Source organism: Myotis nattereri (genome assembly GCF_964212035.1).
Source record: "Myotis nattereri genome assembly, chromosome: 13".
Lineage (NCBI taxonomy): Eukaryota > Metazoa > Chordata > Mammalia > Chiroptera > Vespertilionidae > Myotis > Myotis nattereri.
The window spans coordinates 51891185-51918209 of record NC_138088.1 but is presented as its reverse complement, the minus strand read 5'-3'; the positions used below and the strand labels follow the sequence as shown (position 1 = coordinate 51918209).

At 45.8% G+C, this 27025-nt stretch overlaps 1 protein-coding gene across 1 annotated transcript; it reads right to left on the bottom strand.

The window, feature by feature from the left end:
- Positions 1–522: 522 nt before the first annotated feature.
- On the bottom strand, positions 523–17201 carry PLEKHS1 (pleckstrin homology domain containing S1; the record flags this gene model as incomplete). Its single annotated transcript, XM_081104963.1, is given in 15 exon segments — positions 523–1220; positions 3537–3672; positions 4894–4995; positions 5729–5935; positions 6400–6506; positions 8485–8610; positions 10429–10548; positions 11437–11512; positions 12883–13017; positions 13746–13852; positions 13965–14053; positions 15959–16001; position 16005; positions 16184–16303; positions 17152–17201. Coding segments are annotated over 15 exon segments (1599 nt in total). The 3' UTR covers positions 523–1040.
- Positions 17202–27025: the final 9824 nt, after the last annotated feature.

Here is a 27025-nt window from a genome sequence, read left to right as displayed (position 1 = left end):
TCACCTGACCCTGGAAAGCCCCGACTGCCACCAGTTTCGGCCAGCAACAATTACCTCAGAAAAGTATAAAACCTTGCCCCTGCCCAGGTTTAGCGCGGCTTCTCCGGCTCCCCTCTCTGAGCCGGTGAACCCGCCCGTGTGCTCCCAATAAAGCCTGTTTAATCTGGTCTCTGTTTGGCCTCACGGTTTTTCCTTGCGGCGGCGTAAAACCTAAGACCTACTTTTTGCCCACCCTGTCTTTTCTGAAGCCCCCTGTTGCTCTACCATCCCCAGGCTGGGTTAGTCCTTTGGCTCTCTGCCTTTGTTTTCCTACGTATGAAAAAAGATTGGGTTCTTTCGGCTGTCCAGGATCAATTAGTTAATGCATCAATTAGCTAAGACCTTCCAAACTTAGAAGTGCTAAGTAGTTCTCTTATTTAGAGAGCAAGCAGGTCTTTGCTGGATATGACCTAAAACTGCTTTAACTTCTAACATAGTTACTGGGTCTTTAAAAAAGATAATTATTGAATTCTAGAGGCCACTCTATCTCAGCATTCTGTTTATTTTTCGTTTTTCTTTTCTTCTTTATTTTAGTGTGTGTGTTGCAGTTTGTCTCAGCGTTCTGGGCCACAGGCATGATGAGTAGCAGGAAGTGTTGGGAAGGCTGAATGATATCACATCTCTCTCAGGAATCTTGCCTTCCCGGAATGAGTATTTCCAACAGCACGTTCCCTAACAAAGAAGGGATTATGTGGACTGTGACCTCAGAGCGCACAGCACATTCTCAGTGAGGGAATTACCCAATCTCTGTCTGTGCTGTTTGGAACAAAGTCTGAGATAAGGCCTCCTATTTTCACTATGTCCCGTAGTCTTTATCCCGCTTGGCCCACTTCACGCCCCCGACGCAGTTGCCAGCGAGGGAGTAGTCAGTCCCGTTGTGCAGAGGCAGCTGTGGGAGTTCAGAGAGGTGTGCTGGCTTGCCTTTCCTCACACAGCGATACGTGGCAGAGTCCAGTACGGAGTCCGGGTCCTATCCCCACCCCTTGGGTGGGTCCCACATGTTACTCTCCAGTTCTCTTCTGGTGACCCTTTCTAATGGCTGGGCTCCTCTTCAGTGCCCTCTCCAGTTCAGACTTTTCCAATTCAGAAGGTACAACGTCTCGGTATTTGAAGGAGCATGTACAGTCTATAGCGTGGAATTTCTCGGAATTTGGGATCCGGCCTATAGTGAGTTTCACTTTCTAAAACAAAAGAAAGAAAATAATTAAATGACTGAAGATTGTCCTCAGGACTGTTTGTTCTTAGCATGTCCTGATTTGCACCCTTCGAAGCAGGTTTTGAGGAAAAAGTCCTGTGATGAACTATAATCAGAGGAGGGCAGGAGGACTTGTATGTCCAGGTGGAAGGTGGAGTTTTATTGTCTGGCATCCAAGGTCTGGAGCCTTTAGGGCAGATCCTAAATGTCATCAGTGGTGCCCGATGGGCCCATTTGTACCAAGAATTAAAATGCCTCTGGATGCTAAAGACCAGAAATGACACCACCAGCCAGAACAAGCCCCTGACAAAATGGGGAGAAAATTGAAGTTTGATGTGTCTCCTGCAAAACTAGCATCTCCTCCCCTTCCACTGAAAATCTCACATTTTCTCCTCTCACTGGCTTTATCCAGCTCCACCCCATCCTCCCACATGAGTCCGCTCAAGGAAGGAGGGGCGATCTGCTTCGTTCAGGTGCTTAAAACAATAGCGGCCCTTGGCTGCCCTGCCTTTGCCTCCACATCTCCCCTCTTCCAACTTTCTTTTTCCTTCCAGCGGCCAGAACTTTGAATTTTTTAAAAGGACTGGATAGCCATTTTCACATAGAGAACTTGGCCAGGAATGGTAAGCGTGGGGAAGGAAGGGGTTTGTTTTTTCTTTTTTTTTCTTTTGGTCATCCGGATAATCATGCTGGTGAGCACTCCAGATTTCTCAGAAGCATCTGGTTGTCCCCCAGAAAAAGGGGTCAGGCAGATGGAGCACAGGAAGAATGCTGCTGTTCCCTCCCAGGCATAGGACTCCACAATCCAGAAAGGCAGCCTTGATAACTGCAGTCGGTGGCACCCAGGCAAACATTCTTTCCTTGGACCTGCCCCCAGGCCAAACTCCTTCTCTTGGCTTTGAAGCTGATGGGTCAGAGCATTGTTTGGTAACTTTTCAAAAGGTTCAGAAGATTCCATTGAACCCTAGGCCCCAGCGTGGGTGTCTGGCAGAGGAAATATTGGTACCCGATTGTTGGACTGGGCCCCTGAAAGCTACCTTTTTTTTTTTTTCCACCGCACAAACGCCTACCCGAGTCTTCGAAACCCAAGCCCAACACCTCCTTCTCTGAGACACCTTTCTGGCCTCCCTCAAATAGACTGACTCCATTCTCCCTTTACACTGCATGGCGCTCTGGTCATCTCAAGGCACACACTGGATCATAGCTAGCACATAAAATGCCTGATTTATCACTAATCTGTGAGCTCCCTAAGCTCAGGCTGAGGCCTCTTTTTTAGCTCGAGGACCTACAGCCAGCATACAGTACATGTTCAATAAATAGCCAGTGAGTGAATGGATGAACGAATGAATGAACAAATGAGTCCTTGCTCTCCACTAACTAGTTGTGTGTCTTAGACAACTCACACAATCTTACTGGTTTCCCATTTAGATAATAGAAGTGATACAATCTGTCTAACCAACAAGGTTACATGTGATATGACCCACAGAACCATAAACTCTCAGAGCTGGAGGAAATTCGAGAGATCATCCTGTACAGTGGTTTGCAAAAAAAAAAAAAGTAATGGTTTCTTCAAGGAGAGCTAACAGGAAAGTCCAACGTATAAAAAAGATAACTGGTAAATGTAGATTGCTCTGGTTGAAGCTCCATACCGTCCCCTTCCCCTCTTCTCCTGTCATTTTCAGGGGCCAAGAAGCACAGTTGAAAACCAGCTCTCCCACGTTGGAGAGAAGAAACGGATGCCCAGAGAAGGAAGTGTTTCCCAAGGTCATGTGGCTCGTCAGACATAAAAACGGACAAGGGAAGGCATGAATAACATGGAAATGGTACTAACAGGCAGAACCATGGCTGCGCACTTCATAGGTACCACTCACTGTTGTTAGCACGTTAGATATATTTTCTCATTTCATTCACCAGTAACTAATATTATCACTACATTAGAGAAAAGTGAGGCCAAAAAAAAAATGATTAAAGGGCGCAGAATGCAAACCTTGAGCCGGTTTGGTCCCAATGCAAGTTCTTTATGCCACATCATGTGTCTGAGGTCCTGACCAGCAATTCAGTCTCCTAGTCCAGCGCTCTCTCCCAAATTACCTCACATGAAAGGGCCCTATTATAACTTTCTGTTATTTACACGTATTATAGGAAGTGTTATTTACACTCCTTATTCTCTTATTTACACATGGTGGCTGAGGACTGAAGAGTCTCATTTGTGTTCAGATACAGTTCAGGCTCAATCTAAGACCTTGATCTTGTTCCTTCTGGCACTGACTTGCCCTGGGCAGGGCTGGTCAGCAGGACTCACCTCCTTCTGGATGGACCGGTTGAGAAACAAGGAGGCCTCTTCCAGACTGTGGGGCTTTAGGTCATTCACGGCCAAAAGGTGGTCTCCGTGAAAAAATAAGCATCCCAGGCGTGGGGGTCCCTTCCACGCAGCCACACTGCAAGGGGAATACAGCGTCGGACACAAGCATGAGACCACACTCACTGGCAGGACACGGATGGGGACACAGATGGGGTCCCTCACTCTAATCTATCCCATCATTACTACCACTAGTTTTGTTAGCTATGTTATACCACATCCAAAGTAACTGAAGCCTTTTTCTGTCTGAAATATTCTTTCCTCTTTCCCCACTGTGGGAGCCTTACCCTTCCCCCAAAGCCTCTACAATGCCCTCCTACATTCCACTTCCCTTACTCTAATTAATCGCTCCTCTCCTGCTCCTGGGCTTCTATTGCACTGTGTGAGCACTCACTTATGGTATATTTAAATAAATGCATTTTATATTGTTTATGCGGTTGTCTTTTTCACCAGAAGTATGGCACTAACACCTTTTAAAAAATTGTGTATATCCCCATAACTCCAAGTAAACAAAAGGTGCTTAGTAAGTACGTATTCACTGAAAGTGAGCACATAATGATTACACTATGAACATCTAATAAACAAATACTGTAAATGGGTTAATGCATGAGAAATCCCAGGCACAGAGAGGGCCACAGTTTTAATCAGGTATTTATTGAGCCTCAGATTGTGGGCGATGTGGGAAAAGGCAAGGCTGTGGTTCCTGCCTCCTTATAGAACCTGTAAGGCAATTGGTGTGAAATGTTTTATTTACACTGAAGGACTTTCTTCCCTTGTAGAAATGTAATCTTCCATCAGAATGAATTACAAAGTCTTTAAGAGAATTAGAATCAAATGAACTGTAATTATTTCAAGAAAACTCTCTGTCATGGGGTCTTTTGTGTCTGTCCCCGACCAACAGGTTTTCAGCTGGTGTCTGGAAGTCTGATATGTCTTCCTTTTAGACCTTAGATTCTTGTTGGCTAAACTAACTTCATTCATTCACAAATACTCATTGCTCATCCATCGGGATAATATCCTTAGATGTATGTATTCCACCCCACTTTTCCTCACCTTGAAAAACGTCAGAAATTTGCTCCTTCCTGGATTTTTAGGTCCTCCTAAACCCACCCATCTCCCGCTGACCCTCCCACACAACGATTCCCTTATTTCGGCATCAATCAAAGACATGCTACAACAGCAAAAGAACAGTCCGAGCTCTCCAGGCAGTTTTGCCACCTACAGTGTTTCAAAGTATGAGTGTTGCCTTCAAATCTCCCAACCGAGTTTATAATCAATAACCCTCCAATCTCCGACCCACCATATCAGTCCTGCAGCTTCTGTGAGACCCAAATAATTGGTGACGTCGAGAGGAGAAAGGAACACATTCAGTCTCTCCAAGTGGCTTTCTTCAGGAATGTTACTATGAGAGAAAACATTTGTAAAAGTCAAATTAGGCAACTGTCTTTGGCTTTGAACGGTACTTTCTGGGTACACTCTGGCCTCCTGCATAGGAGATGGCCTTTTCCAGCTAAAGATCGTCCAACATATTTAGAGAAGAATATGAATTTAAGTTACTGAAAAGTACCCACAGATGCCCTCCCCACCCTCTTGGGATGTGGTGCTGGATGGGAGACCATTAGAAGGGAGAAAAAATGGACTAAATTGATTATATAATTGTCCATATCAGGTCACTTTGCACACTTCTCCACTGGGAATGAAGAAGACACTGAAAGAGTTAAAATTGAGAATAATCTCATCAAATGCCCTTGGCATCACTACATCTAAATGTCCCTTTCCTTCTCCTCCTACTAGTAGTATAGAACCAGGCCTCTTATGATTTGCATGACCAAAATTTTAACAGTAAAAGCTGGGTGATATGCCCTCCCAGATCAGTGTGATCCAGGGCCTGAGAGGCTAGCCAATGAAGAATCTTTACAAAATATTTTAAAATGCCACCCACCACCCAGGGAGCTCAGCTTCCAGCCCTTTTGCACACTGTGCTTGGCCACCACATCAGTGACAAGGGGAAGCAGGTCAGATTCTTGGCTGACTTTGAGATTTTTTAGGAATTTCTTTAAAAGTTGTATTCTGAGTAAAAAAGGAAGGCTGCCTTGCTGTAAGGGCCCACAAAGTTTGAGAAATTAGAACTTTACTTGATTAATATGGACAATTGCACAACAGTTAGTGAGGTCGACCCCTTTATGCCATTCATGGTCTGGGCCTCCGTTGTGGCAGGTGGAAGGCAAGAGTCACTCCTGGAACCTTGTTCTTGCAGGCGAAGCTCCCTGTTCTGGGTCTCTGGAAGGGCCTGGGATTCCTCTTCGCTATGAGCAGACTCATCGGTTGTCTCTTTGAACAAACTAGAGTATAAGAAGTGAACACAAACCCTTTTTTAGCATATCTATTGACAACTTTCACATTTATGCACCTAACAGCAATGTGAACATTAACAAGACGTTGAAGTACGTCCAACCATCAACATCGCAGTCACAGAATCAAATTCAACCAACTCTCCATCTAAAAGTGGATATGGAGTTAAAATAACCCTCCACCTTGAGAAGGTTGGGAGACAGAAGTGAGAGTGTGAGAGATGCAAATGCAAACTAGAAAATCACTTCCTCAGGAAACAGAAAAAAGTCCCAAGGATGTCATTAATGGTTTTCTGTGGGGAGAGAAGCCAATTCTCACTTTATCTTGTTTTGAGGTTCACTGAATGTGTTGAATTTGGTCTCTGGTAATGCTTTTGTATTAACATTTCAATGGTGATTTTCTGTAACCATACATTAGCCCAAGGCAATTTTTAAAATATGGTAGTTTTACTTACCAGGATTTCATTGACATGTAATGATGCTCAAGTCTCTCAGAGACCTGGTCTGGACTATCAAGTTCAGTGGGTTCACCAGATTCATTGGCAGCAATTATTTTATCCAACTATAGACAAGAGGAATAAATGTAAGGATGCAAGTCTACCAATAAGTCAAGTGTCCATGATGGCTCTAGGCCAGGGGTGGGCAAACTTTTTGACTCGAGGGCCACAATGGGTTCTTAAATTGGACCGGAGGGCCGGAACAAAAGCATGGATGGAGTGTTTGTGTGAACTAATATAAATTCAAAGTAAACATCATTACCTAAAAGGGTACGGTCTTTTTTTTTAATTTAGTTTTATTCATTTCAAACGGGCCGAATCCAGCCCGCGGGCCGTAGTTTGCCCACGGCTGCTCTAGGCCCTAAACTTGGAAATGCATCCACCATTGGGTGCACAGCGGTGCTCGTTCTGAGGGACTGATCCAGTAAAGCTCTGGCAGACTCAGAGTCCATTTTCTTCTCCTGCGTCCCGCATGCCCCTGTCGCAAGTGTGTTATTGGACTAAATTGCTATTGATTTTTCTGTTTCATTGGCAGGCACTTAATGACATGAATTCTTTCCCCCAACCAGTGACTCTGTGAAATCATGTCACCTGGCTGGGTCAAAGACTCTGATGCAGAGCTGGCCTCAGGCTACTATAATCACAGGTGACCCAAGTTGCTTCAAAAATCCATAAAGGGTTTTACAGACCCTTGAGAGCTTCTCAACAAATCCCTCAGAACCAAGGCAGTCATTTGGGGTAGTGGTTGCTCAAAACCCTAAGGGCTTTCTATTGCCTACCTAAAAAATGAAGCATCAACCCATAATTTGGAAGAGTTCATTCCAGTCAAGCCAGTCTTCCCACTACATATCTACCAATGCCCTTCTAGTGCCTGTTTTCATGCTATTTCCTTTACCAGGAATACCCATTTTCTCTGCTGCCTAATCAAGTGTGTTCAGGCCTGGCTGAGGTCCCATGGCCCCGCCTGACCACCTCAGCCACTGCCAATCTTTCCCTTTCAACTTCTACTGCACAGTTTTGCACTTAATTTTTTTTAAATGGACTTTTAGCTCCCACTTCTTGGTATATATCCAAAGAAACCCAAAACACTAATTCAAAAGAATAAATACACCCCTGTGTTCATTATAGCATTATTTTCAATAGCCAGGATAGCAAAGCAACCCAAGTGCCTGCCCATCATCTACCTCAACTATGCCTCTGGGTCAATAGTACTAGAAGATAATTTAGGTTCTGCCCCTGCCCATCTCAGAGGCCACCACAGTCTCTGTGCTGACTGCAGAATGAAGTCAACGCCCCATCCTGGTCTGGCTCATTTTTTCCTGTCATATTCCCTACTGTGCCATTCACTCACTCTAAGTTACAGCCAACTGAACTATTTACTGTGTATCTATCAAGTGGCTTATTGTCTCTGAAGCCTTCCCTGACTCCGAGGGAGAGAAAAACTCTGCTTTTTCTATTGGTTCCAGAGCTCGTTGACCATGCCTCTTGGGTAGCATTGTCATGTGATAACTAGTAGGGCTGTGATCCCCGAGGGCAGAGTGATATAAGTCCCATGCCTAGTAGAGCACTGTGACTAGCACACAGAAGGCACTCAGTAGGGGCTTCTAGTAGATCAATAGCCTGGTTGATACACACCAAACCATTTATCACCCAAGGACCTGTGTTCATAGTATTGTTTCTTCCCAGAATGCAGAAAGTCTCCCCAAGTCAACCCCCAAGTCCAGATTTTACCTATCAAGTGAAGTCATATGTCATCTCCCTGAAATGTTCCCTCGTCTTCTGTCTGGAAGTCAGTCTCCTTGCCTCCCACCCCTTGTGCACTCTGGGCATTTTATAAACATCTTTCTTCAGCATGGAGCCCTTTCATCTTGTATCATGGTTGGTTCCTATTCAACTGGTTGAGTAGGAGCATTGAGCACATCACCCGTGTCTGATTAACTGATTCAGTGTTTTACTTAACCAGCCTAGTGCCTCAGGAACAGTGCAGGGGCTCAGGCAAATATTTGTAGAAGGGATAAACGATTAATAAATGGAAAGGGTTACCTCTAAAAGAATACTTCGAGGACTAATATAATGACTCTCTTCTTCCGTATCCTGAGTAGTCTCTGTCAAGAAATCATGTAGTAGATGAGCTTGTCTGAGTCCTGGAGGACTTTCTTCCATTAAATACTGAAAAAAAGAGATGAAGACAGAATGAATGCTTTGCTTTTTCTTTGCAAGAGAACAGAATTAAACCACATGCTTTCTGGGAAAGCCATAAAAATGAATTGGATTGAGAAGACCAGAGGGTCTTCCAAGGTTACATCCAGAATCCTACACAACCTGGAGATGCCTCTTGAGTCTGGGTCACCCCTGACAACGTGAACATACGAGCTCATCTTTCAGGCTTTTCTCTACCATTGGGATCTGTAACTCAAAACAAGTAGTTCTCTCAGTGGGTGGCATCCTAAGTCACTAAGCTCTGCCAAAGTCCCCCACCCCCATCTTTTTTCTAGTTTTCCTTCAAGGCATCTGAGAAGGCAATTATTAGTCCAGAGTTAAAACATTGCAAATTTCCCCTTCCTGCTCAATATTTCTCTCTTGTGTTCTGTTCACATACTCCTATTGTTTTCATAGCAATGCAATGTGGTGGTGCTGGTTCATGTGACAGTATGATTTACAGGCTTCAGGGTGATCTAGGTTCAACCAATCACTGCCTTCTCTCCCCAATACATACAAGATACAAGTAGCTGCTTTGCATGGCAGGGAAATAGTTGGTACAATTCAATTCTTCCAAGAACAATGCCTTAGAGCAGGGGTTTTTAAAAAGACCTGGGATGTTCTCCAGGCAGTCCTTGAAGGGAAGTGATTTAAAAAACATAGATGCATTGAAGTTGTGTCCATTTATCCAGCTCCAAGCTCATGGAGCCAGATCATGCTGATCTGGGGATGAAGAAGGGATCTAATTTAATTTCAACAACAACAATAGCAAAAACAACAATAAATCCCAGCAATGCAGATGGTATTCTTAGCTGGAACTGATAAAAACCACTGGATTGAATACACAGTGTGAAAAGGCGAGATGGCCAATAACATTATCTTTGGGGAGAAGGGGTAGCATGAGTGGAAGGCAAGAGGCATTTACTGAAAACGGTTATTCTTCCCAACCCTGTTTCCTGTCACCTTCCCTACAAACACCAAGTGAGGTTTTGGTTTGGTGAGCTTGATAAGCCACAAAAAGCTTTTAAAATAGTTGGAAAGCTTCCAACTAGATAAAAACAGAAGGCTATGCCATATTAAGACGTGTCTGGTACCCAGGGAGAAGGGGAAGTCCATGGTTACATCTCTAAGGGACAAAATAGTATTTGTGGCAGAAGAAGAAAACACTTAACCCATTTTTTGAATAATATCTAAAGCTGGGAAGATCACAAATGCAAGAGAGCTGAGAGGACAATTACAAATCACTTCCAGGGGACAGATGTATTTTTTCTTCAAATAAATTTCTTAGAAATTAAGATGAAATCACACACACACACACACACACACACACACACACACACGCAAGACTGATTTAGGCAAATGAAGTAAATAAAAATTCTGATTTTGCCTTGAGGAGCACAGATGATATGGCAGGAAATCAAGTGGTGTTTTGGCAATTTTTTGCAGAGATAATCTGTGCCCTATGTGTGAAAGGAAGGAAGAGGTTACTAACCAGCCTTTGGTTTAGCTAGGGGAGGTGAAAGTGGGCAGTGGGGGGTGGTATTCTTCCAGTATACCCAGATGTATATTGAGGAGCATCCAAAATGAATGAATCCATTTAGAGGTAGGCGGGCAAGCAGTAAGGCTCATCTATAGTATAGCCAACAGACTACATATAGGTTAAATACTGGGGATAAGAATCGTTCTTATGGTGGGTTAGGAAGGGGTCAAATCCATTGGAGAGACCCTTGACGCATCAGAGGACTCCCAGGCAGGGCATCCTGAGAGAGGGGAGGCGAGTCCGGTTACCATGTCTGGAAGAGTATTTCTTGATGTGGTGGAGCCGACGGCCTCCGATGTGCTGGAATAACCGAGGAGAGGGCTGTGGTCTGAAGAGGGCCTTTTAGCAGCCAATAAGAGTGTCTCCTGCTTATGAAAAATGATACTGGAATCAGGGCACGATGGACCTCTTGTCTGGAATGAATCAACAGCCTCGTCCCTGGGCTCCCTGCCTCTGGTCTTTCACCACTAACATTTATTCTGCCGGCCAGCGTTCTCTCCCTAAGACATGGGGTGATCTTGTCTTCCTCCTGTTTCCAAATCCTCAAGGACTCTCAGCACAGCCGCCAGACACTCCCCGAACTTCCCTCAACCTGTCTTTTCAACCCTATGGCTCCCTGCCCCCCCTCCCCACCTCTTCGTTCTAATATTTTGAGTCAATTTGTAGAAACACCATGTTTTCCCTTCTGCCTTGGCTTCAGCTTTTGTTGGAAGCACAAAACAACCTAGAAAACATGTTAAAACAATACCTGGAGGCCAACGTTTCATGAATAAAGGTCTGCCCTCCAAAAGGATTTGTGCAAATTACCAAAGGTTCTTAGGAAGTCAACAAAAAAACTTCAAGTCACTAGCCCTTACATTAGAGAGACATCATATTGAAAATGCAAGGGAAAGGAAAAGCATTGTATAGAAACCACCCTAGACTTAGTCATTCCAAAGGTAGCTGTTATGTACCTGGAATAACAATGAGGGAAAATACTGTGGTTTCGGCTACTATTAAAAAATGTCACAGTTAATTTTCACTCCTCCTACCTCAGTAATGGAAATCTGAAGTGCCTCTATTTTAGCGCAAAACACAAAAGTATTTTCCCCCGTTGTTAATCATAAAAATAACAAGGATGTACATTTTCTCACTTATTTATTCCTTGTATTAATGCCCGTTGCCAAGGAGGAGGGGGAGAAAAGCTCCCATTGTTTCCTGGTGAAAGGAGGGCTGTGCTCAGGTGCCCTGTCATTTTGTGAGTGATGGAGACTCACCTCTGCATTCGGGCGTGCTGCTTTCATATCCCGGCAGAATGATGACATGAACGAGACCCAGTCTTTAATCTTCTCCCTGTTGATAGGAATAAATTTGCAGCTGGCATGTGGCAACAATCGCGCCTTCGCTCCTTTTGAACTGAAGGAGGATTCTTTTGTGAAGGTTGGAACAGGCAGTGGGAGCAGGTACTGGGGAAATAAGGATTTTTTTCTAAGTAGCTTGAATGACCCCCTGGCTCCTTACCTCCTCCACACTCTCACACTAGAATTAACCCTCGTGCCGCCTCTGCGAGGAAAGCTCAGAGAAATGGGAGGGAAAGGGGAAAATGACGGTAGTAATCACAGGGTTCGGAGCTGTTGCTTTGACACTGATTTCTTTTGTGTTCTAAGCGAGCCCAATACCTGTCGGCACCATTTTTTGTGTAGCCAGCCAGGTGTGCCTCCCTTGATACAATGCGTGTGTTTGTGAAGAATGTGCTTGAAAAGTTCCTATAAATCCCATTTTCTTTTCTGTTGATGCTTATGACACTGTAGAAGAAAGCTTTTTGCCTCTGGGTGGATCTGAAACAGATCAAGGCTCTTCCCACTTTGGCTGTAGCATTCCCCCTCTGCATGGCTTCCTCCTCCAACCTTGGCCTCCCTATCAAGCAGATAATCATCCACGAAGAACCCACACGGCACCTTCTTAAAACTGAGGACTCCTTCAGGGACGAGCACAGCCCCCCACCCTAACACATGTAGCTTGTACAGATGTCTGTGTAGTGGCTTCTTTTACAGGGGACGCATCTGGGGTGATGGTGACTGTTATGGGTTGAATTATGTGTGTCCCCCAAATTCATATATCAAAGTTCCAATCCCCAGGACCTCAGAATATGACCTTATTTGGAAATCGGGTAGGGCTGTTGCAGATGTAATTAGTTAAGATCAGGTGATACTGAAGTAAGGCAGTATGCCTGGTGCCATAATAAAAAGGGGAAACTGAACGCCGAGACGTGCACACAGAGAGAATGCCATGAGCCATGGAAGTACCAGGAGGCCTGGAACAGGTCTTCCCTGGGGACTTCAGAGTGAGCATGGCCCGAGGCACTGTGATTTAGGACTCAGCCTCCAGAATAGTGAAAATAGACTCTTCCGTTGTTCTGAGCACCTCCTCCCCCGCCACTCCCCCCCTCCCCAACCCTCCGTGTGTGTGCCTGGTTATGGCAGCCCTAGGAAATGAACACCGTGACTTTTCAAGGGATTTTAACCAATAGTGCAATACTGAAGACTGCCAAGATGGTGTGGAAGGGTGTGGGAGGGGTTCTGTCCTAAGCATGTCCATTGTTCACTGCTTTAAAATGGTTTTCTTTGCTTGCTTGGTGTTTGGCACCTGGGCGACACTGTTATCTGATGACTCACCTTGCTTGGTGTTTGGCACCTGGGCAACACTGTTATCTGACGACTCACCTGTCGCTGCCGATGAGGAAGTACTCTCTGTCGGTGGTCCTGATGGACATCACCTCATCGGGGTGGCACTTAAACATCTTCTGTACGGATCGCATTTTTTCATGGCTACTTATGCCAACATCTACACTGGAATTTCTGTTCGATGTAGACATAAAGCATCAAACACATACACACACAAAACTAGAAAGAACACTGGCTAATGTTTCATGTTACGCTTCAAATGGAGTAAAACTTGAGGTCTGCTTGTTCAATGTTTTGAAAATTACCTAATCATTTTAGAAAATAAGTTTAGATCTGGGTCATCAAATACTTTGTTCAGCATAAAACATAATTCAAAAATTCCTATTTTACTTGGATCCTTGATCCCACCATTATCAGGGTTTCTAATTTTTGGGTACCTAGTTCCTTAAAGACAAAAGATTCAATCTCAGTATTTTTAAAAACCTATCTGGGCTTTATGAAATGGTAATTTCATCTGCTCTCTCTCATCCATAAATTAAGTGCATCAATGCCTTTTGTAACTAAACGCTAATGAATAATTTACCAACTAGAATGTACAATATGGAATAATTATTTAGCTATCTTCTACTCATATGTTCCCCAGTTAGCTTCTTTTTGGCAACAAATATTATGCTCCTTTTTAAAAATTGATTCTTTTTTTAGAGAGAGGAGGGGAGAGAGAGACACATTGATGTGAGACTGAACACTGATGGACTGCCTCTTGCAGGGGTATCGAGCCCACAACCCAGGCATGTGCCCTGACTACTAATCCTTTGGCGCAGGCCTTGCTTCTTCCAACAATGACTTCAATTTCAATTTGCATGCAACAAAAGTTAAAAACTTTTGCTCAATTGGATACATACCCATCGATTTTAATGGAACCTCGGGGATGATGGTCTTTGTAATAGGAAAGACTAAAGCCCTTCTCCCCACTCCTGGTCAGAACAAAAAACCTCTTTTTCCAAGAGGGCTGAAAAATGAAAACATTTTGCATCTCAGTTAAATCTCAGAGGAAGAGGAAGGATTGAAAAAATGCTCAGGAGGTTGGTGGGAGGCCTGTCAAAATCCTAGCGAGTACTTACGGCTGAGGAGAAAAGCTGAGGAGGTGGTGACTTAATAAAGTAATCTTGTTTGCAGACTTCATTTTCAGAATAATATGCAAATTGTTTGCCTAATAAAAGAAAGTGAACAGAACTCAGTTTGTTCCCAGTGAGTTTCTAAAAAGAACTGCTTTAGTTGGAAAACATTGTTTACTTCTGGAAAAGTCTTCAAATTATCCAGTTATGGAAAAACAAAACAAAACAAAACAAAAACAGCCCAAAACACCCATCTATAATAGGCCAGAAAAACAAAGGGCCCAAAGACCGAGTGTGTGACTCTTTTTTACCCACGGCGGCGACCTTCATTCAGGTGCCTGCGTTCAGCTCACACCCGCGGGGTCCTCTGTTTCTGAAGCACTTAACTGGCTCTCCAGATGTGAGCAAAGGCTTGTCTCCCTTCCTGCTGATGCACCAGCCACAGGAGCAAGATGATTCTGCCTTGCCCTTGGCTTAGCAAATGAAAGCAAAACCACCAACTATGAAAAATATGGTGGCAAAAGTGCTTACAGGCGTTTCCAAAATATTGTTTCTTTTTTTTAAAAAAAAATATATTTTTTGATTTTTTTTACAGAGAGGAAGGGAGAGGGATAGAGAGTTAGAAATATCGATGAGAGAGAAACATCGATCAGCTGCCTCCTGCACATCTCCTACTGGGGATGTGCCTGCAACCAAGGTACATGTCCTTGCCTGGAATCGAACCTGGGACCCTTCAGTCTGCAGGCCAATGCTCTATCCACTGAGCCAAACCGGTCAGGGCTATTGTTTCTTTTTTTTTAAATATATTTTTATTGATTTTAGAGAGGGGGGGGGAGAGAGAGAGAGAGAGGGAGATGGAAACATTAATGAAGAGAGAGAATCATTGATTGGAAGCCTCCTGCATGCCCCCACACTGGGGATCGAGCCCGCAACCTGGGCATGTGACCAGGAATCAAACCCATGACCTCCTGGTTCACAGGTCAAAGCTCAACCACTGAGCCAAGCCAGCCAGGCTTAAGTGTTCCTTTGAAAGTGTTGAAATTATATGCAGTATTGATTTTTTTCTATATTTTCCAAACTGTCTACAAGAAATATAAACCACATTCATTATTTAGAAAACACAACTAAATGTTAAAATAAAAAAAATAATTGTTCAGCCCAGCTGGTATGGCTCTGTGGTTGAGCATCCACTTATGAACCAGGAGGTCACCGTTTAATTCCTAGTCAGGGCACATACCTGGGTTTCAGGTTTGATCCCCAGTAGGGCATGCAGGAGGCAGCCAATCAATGATTTCTCATCATTGATGTTTCTATCTCTCTCTCCCTCTCCCTTCCTCTCTGAAACCTATAAAAATATATTTTAAAAAAAAATAATTTTTTAAGAAAGTTTGGTTTTGCTTTCATATCCAGATGATAATTCTAATTTGTTCTTGGTTTGGGGAAAGGCATTCTTTACTAAAGAATTAGAGCTTTTTTTTTATCCAGTGAAAAGAGAATCTGGGTTAGGTAAGGCAGCTGATGGAACCATTATGCTAGAGTTCAGTGATTCTTGGACAGCTGTCCTCACTCTCCTTCTGCAACTGCTCCCCAAAGGCCCCCCAAGAAAAGGAAAAGGAAAAAACCTGAAGGAAAAATATAACAAGTTTCAGCTCCTCTAGTAATTGTAGGGCCTTGGACAAATTAAGGAAATCTTCCCTAGTCTTTTCTGGGTATAGCTTGTTGTTAGTATCATCTCTAAGCAACAATGGAACGTGAAACAAATGGAACAAATTGTCCATGAAAATCAGAAAGTGCCAAGTTTCTAGCTAGAAGAGGTCTTACAAAATAATTAACTGAACCCAATGGCCTCTGCTACATCCTCCAAACCAAGAATCATTGTCCCAGAATGCCACGTGTTAACCCCACTAAAACCATCTTCTGTATCCTGGTTAGATTGATGGGAATTGTTCCTCATTTTCAATAAAAGTGTTTTTCCTTCTAAGAGTATGCCCCCTGGGTACCTGGACTCTCCCGAGGTTTGGGTTCCATTGTGGCTGGCTGTTCTCACCTGTCAAAAAGAATTAAGAGCTGTTAGTCCCCAAACAACAGGATGCTTCATGGATTAGCCACTTGACCATCAAGTATCAGGATGGTGCCCATGCATGTGGATGAGATGGGTTATCTGGCTCCTCCCCCACCTGGCTGATGGTAGCCACGGCAACAGGACCTTTCCAAGCGGCACTCACCAAATGTCAGTTCTGTGGAGATGACGGAAGAAGCTATCTTCCCTGGACTTTGCTCCTGCTCTGGCAAGAGAGTTCCACCCTAGCTGGTTTGGCTCAGTGGACAGAGCGTCGGCCTGTGGACTGAAGGGTCCCAGGTTTGATTCCAGCCAAGGCCACATGCCCAGGTTGTAGGCTCGATCCCCAGTAGGGGGCATGCAGGAGGCAGCCTATCAATGATTCTCTCTCATCATCGATGTTTCCATCTTCCTCTCCCTTCCTCTCTGAAATCAATAAAAAATATCCTATCTAATAAAATGGTAATATGCAAATTAACCATCACTCCATCACAAAGATGGCAGTGCCATAGCCACAAGATGGCAGCGCCCAGTCCTCTCAGCCCTGCCAGAGTCCCCCAGTCCCGGGGGGGCAGCCACTGAGAGTGGGCAGCGTGAGCGGCCTGGTGGAATGCTTGCTTCATCGCCGTAGCGACGAGGCAAGCTTTCCACCACAGCAGCAAAGGGTCTCTGGGCAGTGGGCACAGAGTGGCAGGGGTGGGGAGGTGGGGGTGTGGGGGGAGAAGAACACTTGCGTCGTTGCCTTGGCAACAAGGCAAGCGTTCTGCGCCCAGCCGCGGATGGGCCTCTGGGCAGCGGGCGTGGATCAGCCAGGCCCCACAGAGAGCTACTGGTGCATGGATTCATGCACAAGGCTACTAGTTTATACATAAAAAAAAATAGAGTGTCCCTGGGGGGAAGCAACACCAAGAAGAACAGGGCAAGAGCAGGGTGCTATGGATCAAATCTCACTGAAAAGCATTTCTGGCTGAAAGGAAGCCCATGATGAGCCCTTCTCCACGCCAGGAACTCACTTTCCCCAGAGGGAACCTACAAGCGAGGACCATGGCATGCTGAAGTTGCCCCAGCCCCCTGCATGGCCCGTTCCCAAGGCTGCCTGGCTCTGGGGACTGAGGCTGACACGGTGATACTGACCCGGAGAGGAGACTCTTTCCTGGACACTCTGCCAGCAAGCCCATGACCATTGGGGGACCTGAGAGAAGGGGAATCCCACAGGGTAGAGGGCCTCGGGGCAGGTGAGGTTCTTTAGAACAGGAAATCATGGATGGCCAGTTTTTTACATTGAATTAATGACTCACACCCTAGAAGGAAGCATGGAACAGGGCAGTGTCAGGACAGTCCCAGAAAAATGGAAAGAGGCCAAGGGACTTTTGCTGCCCTTGGGCATGGCGTCATTCCTCCCTCTCCTTCCTAATTTCTCCTTTTCTTAGGCATGAACTCATTCTTTCCTCCTAAGGCATAAATGACTGACAGTCTTTCTTTTTCTAATTCTCACCCAAGGATATATTCTTTTTTGAGAGAGAGAGAGAGTGAAAGGAGAGAGGAGCAGAGAGAAACATCGATGTGAGAGAGAGACATTGACTGGTTACCTTCTGCACAAGCCCCGACTGGGGCCAGAAAGCAAACCTGCAACCAAGATATGTGCCCTTGGCTGGGAATCAAACCTGGACCCTTTGGTCCATGAGCCAATGCTCTAACCACTGAACAACCCGAACAGGGCAGAGATGACAGTCTTAAGGTTAAGACCACAAGTTCCCAAAGTCTTCTTGAGCTGACTTGTCAGAAACATGAGAGAGAGCTATTTGAAGACCAGTGGGTTTTTCTGGATGCTGAGCTCACAGCTTCCAGGACCAGAGAAAAGTTTTTCCTCTGTGGAGGGATCCCTATATACTAATAATAATGATTACGTGAACAAATAAACACACAGCAAGTGAAATAACCACTAAGACCTTTCTGGTGTCTCAAGGCATTTGTCGAAGAAGTGTTGCCCTTGGCCCCAGTTGGTGTAAGGGTGCACTTAGCTCTGTACAATGAGCTAGAATGCCTGCGGCCCCTGAGGCCAAACCCTCCATTCCCTGGAAGAGCAATTCTGTATGAGGAAGAGCAATATAACATACCTACGTTTTGTCCAACTCCCCCAAAACATGGGCATTTAAAAAATTTACTCCTGAGATTTTGCAACTAACCCATTAGGTTCTTTCCAATTTTAGGGATTTCACTGCCTAAGCAGAAGTGGGACCAGTGGTTTTCAGTCCTTCACCCTTCCTTCCATCCATCTACGTGGAACTTGGCCAACCTTCCCACTGGGCATTTTTCCTAGTGAGTGTTAGAGTTCAAAGATCAGATGACAGGACTGTGCAGGAGCAATGAGCTGAGAGCGAGATATTTTCAAGCAGTGTGTTTACAGCAAGCTCTTGGTTTAAAAAGCCAATAATGTTTTCTTTTCTTGATCAAACAATGATTCATAGAGCCCTTATGGATTATAAATGTTGCATACATTGTTGCTTTGGTGTCTCAGAACTCATAGCTCCTTTTACAAATGAAGACCTGAATTTGAAAGAAGAGCCAGGTCGTAGGCTCCCAGCAGAGCCTACACAGCACCACACCAATGCTCACTCACAGACACTCCTGACAACATTCCTCTCCCTGCACACTATGGATGCAAGAGAACTCGGAAGGACATTTCCAGTCTTCATGCCTGTGGAAGGCTCCACAGTCAAGTGTAGGGGCCTCTCCTCCCTCTTTTCTCCACCCACCATAAAAGGAGATGGCAGATGAGGCAGTAGGGTGTGGTGGGTTAGAGTGCTAACTCTAGAACCTGGATTTAAATACATCTCCATCCGTGACGAGAGATGTGATCTTGGGCACATTATACCACCTCTCCATACCCCCATTTCTTCATCTATATAAAATGAAAATTAAATATTACCACCCTCATAGGTTTGCTGTCAGCATCGCTTGAGATAAGCTAGCGAGGAGCGTTCAGTATCTAATAGGTGCTCAATAAATGCTACTTGTTAAGTCCTTTGTAGCTCAGATATTCCATAATTCTATGACTGTTTAATATTGACTAGCATTTATTGAGTACCTATTACATTCCAGGCACTTCTAAGGGAAATTTGTATAATGGATTTCATACATATGTCTACATAAATTAGATTTTGTATATATAATATAGAATTTATAGAGATAATATGAAATATCTATACTAATAATAGCCTAGGGTCCTCACGACCAGACGGGTTGACCGAACACCAGGAAGTGCATGGAGCACCTCTAGGTCCCTCCTCCACCCCCCAGGCTCCCATTGCTGGATGGCCAATGGGGAACCAAGGGGAACCAGGCTGGGTGATGGCAGAGCGGGACTGGGGACTGGCGAGCGGGCAAAGGCAGATCTCCTGGTCCCTCCCCCCAGCGGGCAGGCTCCAATGGCTCCTCAGTTTGTTCTGAAAGGAACGTGGCGCCTCCACTGCACACCCTCCCAGGATGTGGACTCACCACTGTGAGAGGCTCCGGAGGGGAGACTCCAACAAGGACTTCGGCACCTGCAGCGACCCTCAGCCTTCACTGCTGGGAGGTGGACGGAGAGCATCAGCTTTAAAGCACTAACACCCTCCTCAGGAAAAGCCGCCACCTGCCTACTCCAGAGTGCTGCCCTGTCTGCAGGAAACTGCACATGCACCTCCCTGTGGGACGGGCAGGGCCAGAGCCTGAGTTGAGTGGCTCTGCGATGGGGAGGGGCCGAGCCAGGCGGCTGTGCCAATGCAGGGATGGAGGGCGGGAGGGCGGGGCAGGAGCAAGGGGGCAGCCCCGGTTATTAGTAATATCCTTATCTCCGTTTGATAATTGCAACAACTAACCCACAAGGAGACAGAGAAGTGGCCCAGAAGAAAGGGAAGCAGCCCTACCCACCAGCGCCCTTGCACCACCAGCCGGGCACCCTCCGGACTTCTCTGGTGCAGAACCAGGTGCTCATGGGAAGCTTAACAAGTGTCCCCAGGATTGTAAACACTCACTGTGCTGGGTGACATAGGAGGAAATCAGAGACTGGCACCCAACACCCAGAGACTGGCACCTAACACCAGAGACAGGCACCCAGCACCCAGAGACTGGCACCCAACACCCAGAGACTGGCACCTGCCACCCAGAGACAGGCACCCAGCACCCAGAGACAGGCACCCAACACCCAGAGACTGGCACCCAACACCCAGAGACAGGCACCCAACACCCAGAGACTGGCACCTAACACCAGAGACAGGCACCCCACCCAGCACCCAGAGACTGGCACCCAACACCCGGAGACTGGCACCCAACACCCGGAGACTGGCACCCAACACCCAGAGACAGGCACCCAACACCCGGAGACTGGCTCCCAACACCCGGAGACTGGCACCCAACACCCGGAGACTGGCACCTAACACCAGAGACAGGCACCCAACACCCGGAGACTGGCTCCCAACACCCAGAGACTGGCACCCAACACCCGAAGACTGGCACCCAACACCCGGAGACAGGCACCCAACACCCGGAGACTGGCACCCAACACCCGGAGACTGGCACCCAACACCCAGAGACAGGCACCCCACCCAACACCCAGAGACTGGCACCCAACACCCGGAGGCTGGCACCCAACACCCAGAGACTGGCACCCACGAGAGCCGAGCTGTTCTCCTGGCTCCCCCAGCATTGCATTCATTTGCCTAATATCCATTAAGAGCTTTAGAGGTTCACTCAGTAGAAAAGGAAAGCAACCCAAACTAACTAAACAAACAAAATAGTCGCTGTATCCCCAGAAAAGCATCCTTTTTAAACCTGCGCTCCCTTTCGGTGCTGCTGTCCCCGTGGAGTTAGGTAAAATGTCCTCAGTGCCCTCCCATTGACCCCCTCAGGAAACATTTCTGGAGCCCACGGGGTGTCGGCCCCAAGCCAGGCCCTACAGAGAAAGACGGGGAGGCCCTCCCCACCCCTGAGGAGCTCTCCCTGTGGTCAGAGCAGAGCCGAAGAAGGGACAATGCATCTGTCCTGTGTGCACCTAGATGAAAAGCAACCAGATGCAAAACATGTTTAATCTAAAACACACTCCTGCCGGGACACCCCACACTCCCACGGGGACACCCCACGCGCTCCCACCAGGACACCCCATGAGCTGCCACTGGATTAAAGTAAAAAACCATGGCAGCATGCACACTCCCCGCTTCCGAGTCCAGAACTGGAAGACATTCAGCCCTGCAGACACCATCTGTGACAATAAAAACATTGTATGCTAATTAGACCGGACAGTCAAACAACCTTCTGGGCACCATTCTGGACGTCCTTCCGGATAAAGCTGCTGTGGCAGGGGCCGAGGCAGAGGTGGTTAGGGGCAATCAGGCAGGCAGGTGAGTGGTTAGGGGCGATCAGACAAGCAGGTGAGTGGTTAGGGGCAATCAGGTAGGCAGGCAAGCGGTTAGGAGTCAGTGGTCCCGGATTGTAAGAGGGACGCCCAACTGCTGGCAGTCAGACGTCCCCCGAGGGGTCCTGGATTGTGAGAGGGTGCAGGCTGGGCTGAGGGACCCAAACCTTCCCCCAACCCTCGTGCACGAATTTTGTGCACCGGGCCTCTAGTAATTATATATGAAGCCCAGTGTATTTATATATGTGTGAAATCCACTGCAAACATATATATGCAATAAATTATATCAATCCTTACATAATTTAAGCAAACTCATATATATAAAATTTCATATATATATATCACATAACAGCACTATAAGGCTAACACTATTTTTATAATGACACACACCCATTTTACAGATGAGGGCACTTACCAGAGGGATTAAGCAGTTGGTATTCGACCACAGAACTGCAAAGAAGCAGAGTCAGAATTCTAACTTGAGAGTCTCAACCACTTTGCTCTTCCTCCCACCTCAGAAAGAAGAATGAAATCATTTCATAGTTCTGCGTGCATTTCTTGGCATTGCCTCCAAACAAGAAAGCCTTTCAGATTTAGCTCTTTGATCTCATGCAGGAGAATCTACCCACTGCTGTTGCCTACCCTGGTCATTGTCAAGACGTTTGGCATTTGATGAGTGTGACATCAAGGGGTCCTATTTCCCTCTGACTGTACAGAGCAAGAAGGTTATGAAGAGCCCATACCAGCAATTTGGGGCAGGTAAGCTTCCAGATCACCACGGCCTTGAGACCCCACACGAAGCACAGCAAACAGGACTTACTAGAAGCCAGGAGGTCCCAGGTTCAGCTCTCAGCAAGGAGCCCTCTTCCTGAGTTTCTTGCTTTACCCCTGCTCACTCTGAGCTCCAGTGCCAGGGTGATGATGCATGCACAAGCTCCGTTTGAAATGTGAACCAACAGGAAGTTCCCCGACTTCTAGCTTAGGACAGATTTTACTCTCGCCCCAAGTTGAAATGGAAGCTGGTATCCCAGGGGAAGTCCCTGGCTTTTAATCTTCTTGTGGCTTGGCACAGACCTGCAGGCCTGCAATTCCAGTTGTCTAGAGAAAAAAAAAGAAAGAAAAGAATACATATTTAAAAAAAAAATTCCTGCCAGACTTTGGACTGTAGTCACAATGACTTATTGAGAACAGTGACAGCCCAGCCTTGACCTGCCGTGGCTTCCATTGAAACGATTCCCTTGCTTCCACCATCCATATCCTGCCCTGTCCTTCTGGGGATGAGAGGAAGGATTAGGAAACAAAAACCTGGCTTCTCCAACACAGGTGTACAGGCCAAGGATCTCCAGGAAGACTTGCTTATCATCCGTAATGAGAATATCAACAGGGTGACACTGAGTGGTTCCTGCACTGCACCCAACAGTCCTTAGAAAGAAGCGGGCTAACGTGAATGGCCACTCTTACACCTGCTGAGTGGGATCTGGCTACCATAGGCCCTTTGGCATATTTTCACTTATATTAAATTTTTTAGGGGACCCTGGCCAGCGTGGCTCAGCTGGTTTGGAGCGATGTCCTGTACTCCAAGGGTCATGGGTTTGATTCCAGGTCATGGCACATAACCAGGTTGTGCGTTCAATCCCCAGTTGGGAAGTGTACAAAAGGCAACTGATCTCTCCTCTCTCTCTCTCTCTCTCTCTCTCTCTCTCTCTCTCTCTCTCTCTTCCCCCCCCCCCCCGCCCCATCTCTATCTAATAAAAATCAATTAAAAAATTTTTTTAGGGTGAAAGAGGAAGTGGCTAATAAATTTTATCGTCTTCGATCACCTTTAGAAGTGAACGTACAAAATTTTAATCTTTTTTATTACTAGCATAACTGGGTTGGAACCAGCCCTACCAGGTATTCATTGAGGGGCCTTAGCTAATTTAAGTTTCCTCATCTTCAAAATGGGGTGGATAGTGTTGACCTCACAGGATCTTTTTAAAATTAAGTGAGGCCTGGCTGGCATGACTCAGTGGTTGAGCATCAGCCTATGAGCCAGGAGGTCATGGTTCAATTCCCAGGCAGAGCACATGCCTAGACTGTGGGCTCCATCCCCAGTAGGGGGCATGCAGGACACGGCTGATCAATGATTCTCTCTCATCACTGATGTTTCTATCTCCCTCTCCCTCTCCCTTCCTCTCTGAAATCAATAAAAATATATTTAAAAAATTAAAAATAAAAAAAGCATACAGTATAGTGCTCAATCCACGGTAAGCATTAAACAAAGATGATTTCTCTATTTTTCCCTTTTGCGCCCCATGCACAGCACAAATATTATTGGTTCCTTCATTTAGAAAACACAGCTGGGTTTCAGACATGCAGATATGATTAGACTATCAGCCAGTTTTGCGCAGGACAGGTTGTTTTAGGAGAAATATTTTCTTGGAGTGTATTTCATTGTATGTTTGTTTAGGTCACCATTTGACTATTCTGAAAATAGTCTTTAATATTTTTACATTTGGTCTTTAACTAGCTATTACTAGTTATTGCTCTAAGTAGTTTATAAAAAGCTTGTGTTGATCTCCACTCACTTGGGAACTGGAATGCTGCCCACAGACCATCATCATAATCCAGAGACCTAACCAAACTTAGGACAGAGAAAATCACTTTAACATTGTGTTTCTTTGGGAAAAAAATATCTATAAATCAGTAATAAGAACAGAGGGATTTCCCATCCATCCATCCATCCATCCATCCATCCATCCATCCAACAATCCATCCATCCGTGTGTCTGTTCACCCACATACTCATTCACTCAGCCCACCTGTTCTAGGCTTTTTGGTCATATTTCCCTAATAGTATTACAAAGCTCTTTGAGGACCTTAATTTCTGGCACTTCTGGTCTATGTAGGCCCCTGCACTGAGGTGATTAACATGCGGGGGGGACAGCTGGCTGCTACTAGTGTCTCCTTTGGGAAAATACTCTTCACTTCTACCTGCAAATCGTTCTGTGAAATGTCGTTTTTTAGCTGGGCACAATGCTATTTTCATCTCAATCAGGGTTTTGAGGATAAGGAAGTTGAGACATAAAGTAAACTAAATAATGCCCCCATGCCTAGCCCAAGATGCCCACACCCTAATTCCTGGTACCAGCACTTAAATAATCAACCAGCACTGAGCAGCCACATGCCCAACAGAACAGTGGTCCCTCTCATTCCTGAGGGTACATGATCCATTTGTGATGGAAAAGAGCTGTGTTGGAGGATTTGTACTTTCAGTAAAATCACAGTTGGTTCACACTTTCTCTTCTAAGTTATGACAAGTCTTGTGGGGGCTGAAGACCAATTTCTTGTTCAGACATGAAGATATGGAAAGTGTGGGTGGTTATATAAAAATGCACTAATTAGCCTTCTGAGTAAACCACACCTACCTGAGGAGCTACCACTAGTCTTCGACTAACCATGATAGACATCTAAAGGGAAATAACTATGTATAGGAACAGAGCAGGTGATAAAACACTCCTAGTCCTCAAAGAATTTATATTTTAGTAGCGAAAACAAAGAATTATATAATTTTATATAGTGAGAAGTGCTATGAAGAAAGATAAGGCAGGGTAAGTAGCTCAGGAATGGTGAGGAGGGGCAGGTTGTTAGGTGGAATAGCTGGGAAGAGAAAGGCCTCTCTAAGGCCCACATCAGAGCGGAGTGAGGGAATGGGACATGTGGATATGTGAAGAAGGAGGGCTCTATGCAGCGCAAGTCGCAGGTGCAAAGGCCCTGAGGCAGCGACCATCTGGATATGTTTGAGAAACTTCAAGAAAGCCAGTGCTATAGAGTAGGCTGACAGGAAATAAGGGTGAAAGGCAGAGAGGGTCATGTAGGGCTTTCAACCATGGTGAGCACCTTGGATTTAATTCTTATGCAAGGGGAAGACCTTAGAAAGCTTTAAGCAGAGAAGTGATGAGATCCAGTAAATTCTTATAAAGGAGACGCTGGAGGATGGATTCAAAAGAGAAAGAGTAGAAGCAGGGAGGCCAGGTGAGAGGCTGCTGCAGCGGGGCCCAGGTGAGATGAAGATGGTTGGAGTGGCCGTGGAGGGCATGAGAAGTTGTTAGACATGGGCTTTCTCTTGCAGGTAGAGCCAGCAGCTTTGCTGACAGATTCAAAGGGCGACTATGAGAAAGGACTGGATGTTGAGCGTGCCTTCTAAGTTTATGGCCTAAGTAGGTAGATGCAATGGTTCTGTTTCCTGAGGCTGGGAAGAGGTTTGGGGCAGGGGAAAGGGTGAAAAGATTTCTGTTTCCCAAAAGTTGATGGAAAAGGGTGGTGTTGGAGGATTTGGACTTTCAGTGAAATCACAGTTGGTTCACAACTTTTTCTTCCGAGTCCACACATTATTTTTGGCTCCTCCCAACATCCCTGTGAGCTGGGCATTTGGGGCTGAGAGGAAGCCTTGGCAGCTGGAGCAGGGGTCTGCAGAGTGAGGGCTGAGGTGGCGCAAAACAACCAACCAACAAAACCGAAACAATAACGACAAAGCAAAACAATAGTAATAAAAAAAAGAACTCGCCCAACACAGAATGCTCAGTTAACTAAGCAATATTGGGGACATACTTACATGAAGAAAATTACTGCTCTTTCTGAAGTTCCCATTTAACTGGGCACCTTTTTTTTTTTTTTTTTAGGGGACAGAGTCACACTCAGTGCCCACTCCTTGTGTGAAGCGCGGGCTCCTGGCTCTTCCATCCTCTTGCCTTCCTCCAATCTCCCAGCAACTTGACATCTTCAGCACCTGCCCACATTCTTCCTCCTCTCCTTTGCATGCATAGCCATTATCCTCAGAAAGAGCCTCTTCTCTATTAGAATCTTTTTGCATTCCCCCCCCCCCCACTTCCTAATCTCTTTCCTGTGGCCTAAATTACTTATTGGGACAGGCTCCTTTTAACACACTCCAACACTTAGCACTTTCTGTGTGGCAGGCGTTGTGCTGTGCACTTTGCACTCATTAGCTCATTCACTTTTCACCAGACCCTTGGAGGTAGGTACCGTTTCCTCGGTACCCGTTCCCTTTTAAGATGGAGAAGCAGAGGTTTCGGGAGCCCCAGAGATTCCTCAAGATCCTACAACTCGGAAGTGCCAAAGCTGGGATTTGAACAGGGCTGTCTGACGAGGGCCTTTGCTATTGACTAGCTCGCGGGGGAAACAGGATGGCGAGCCTTGGGCTCTGCTAGTCAAGCGTTCCAGCTTGTTCATGGTAGCTTTCCGAAGTCCCTGGGATTTGGAATAGGAGAAATCGCTTCTTCCATGCCATGTGGGTGGCCTGGAGGATTCGAAGTGTTGACAATATAACAATCCATAAGATGCATTTGTATTTTGGGAAACCTTATTTTTAACCCTGAAGAGGGGCGGGGGGCGGGGGGGGGGGGGGGGGGGAAGAAGTGTCACCCACAGGCTCTTGAAGGAAGACTTCAGCAGCCACTGCCAGCCCAGTAAATCCTAAATCAAACCAGGGACATCGTTCTTTAAACACTTTTGCCGAGGCTAAGGGGCAAATAGTTTATGCTGATTCTGGGTAACCATCCACAAATATACTGTGTCAAAGAGGCTTTTTTTCCTCCAAGTGTTCCATATCATTTTTGGT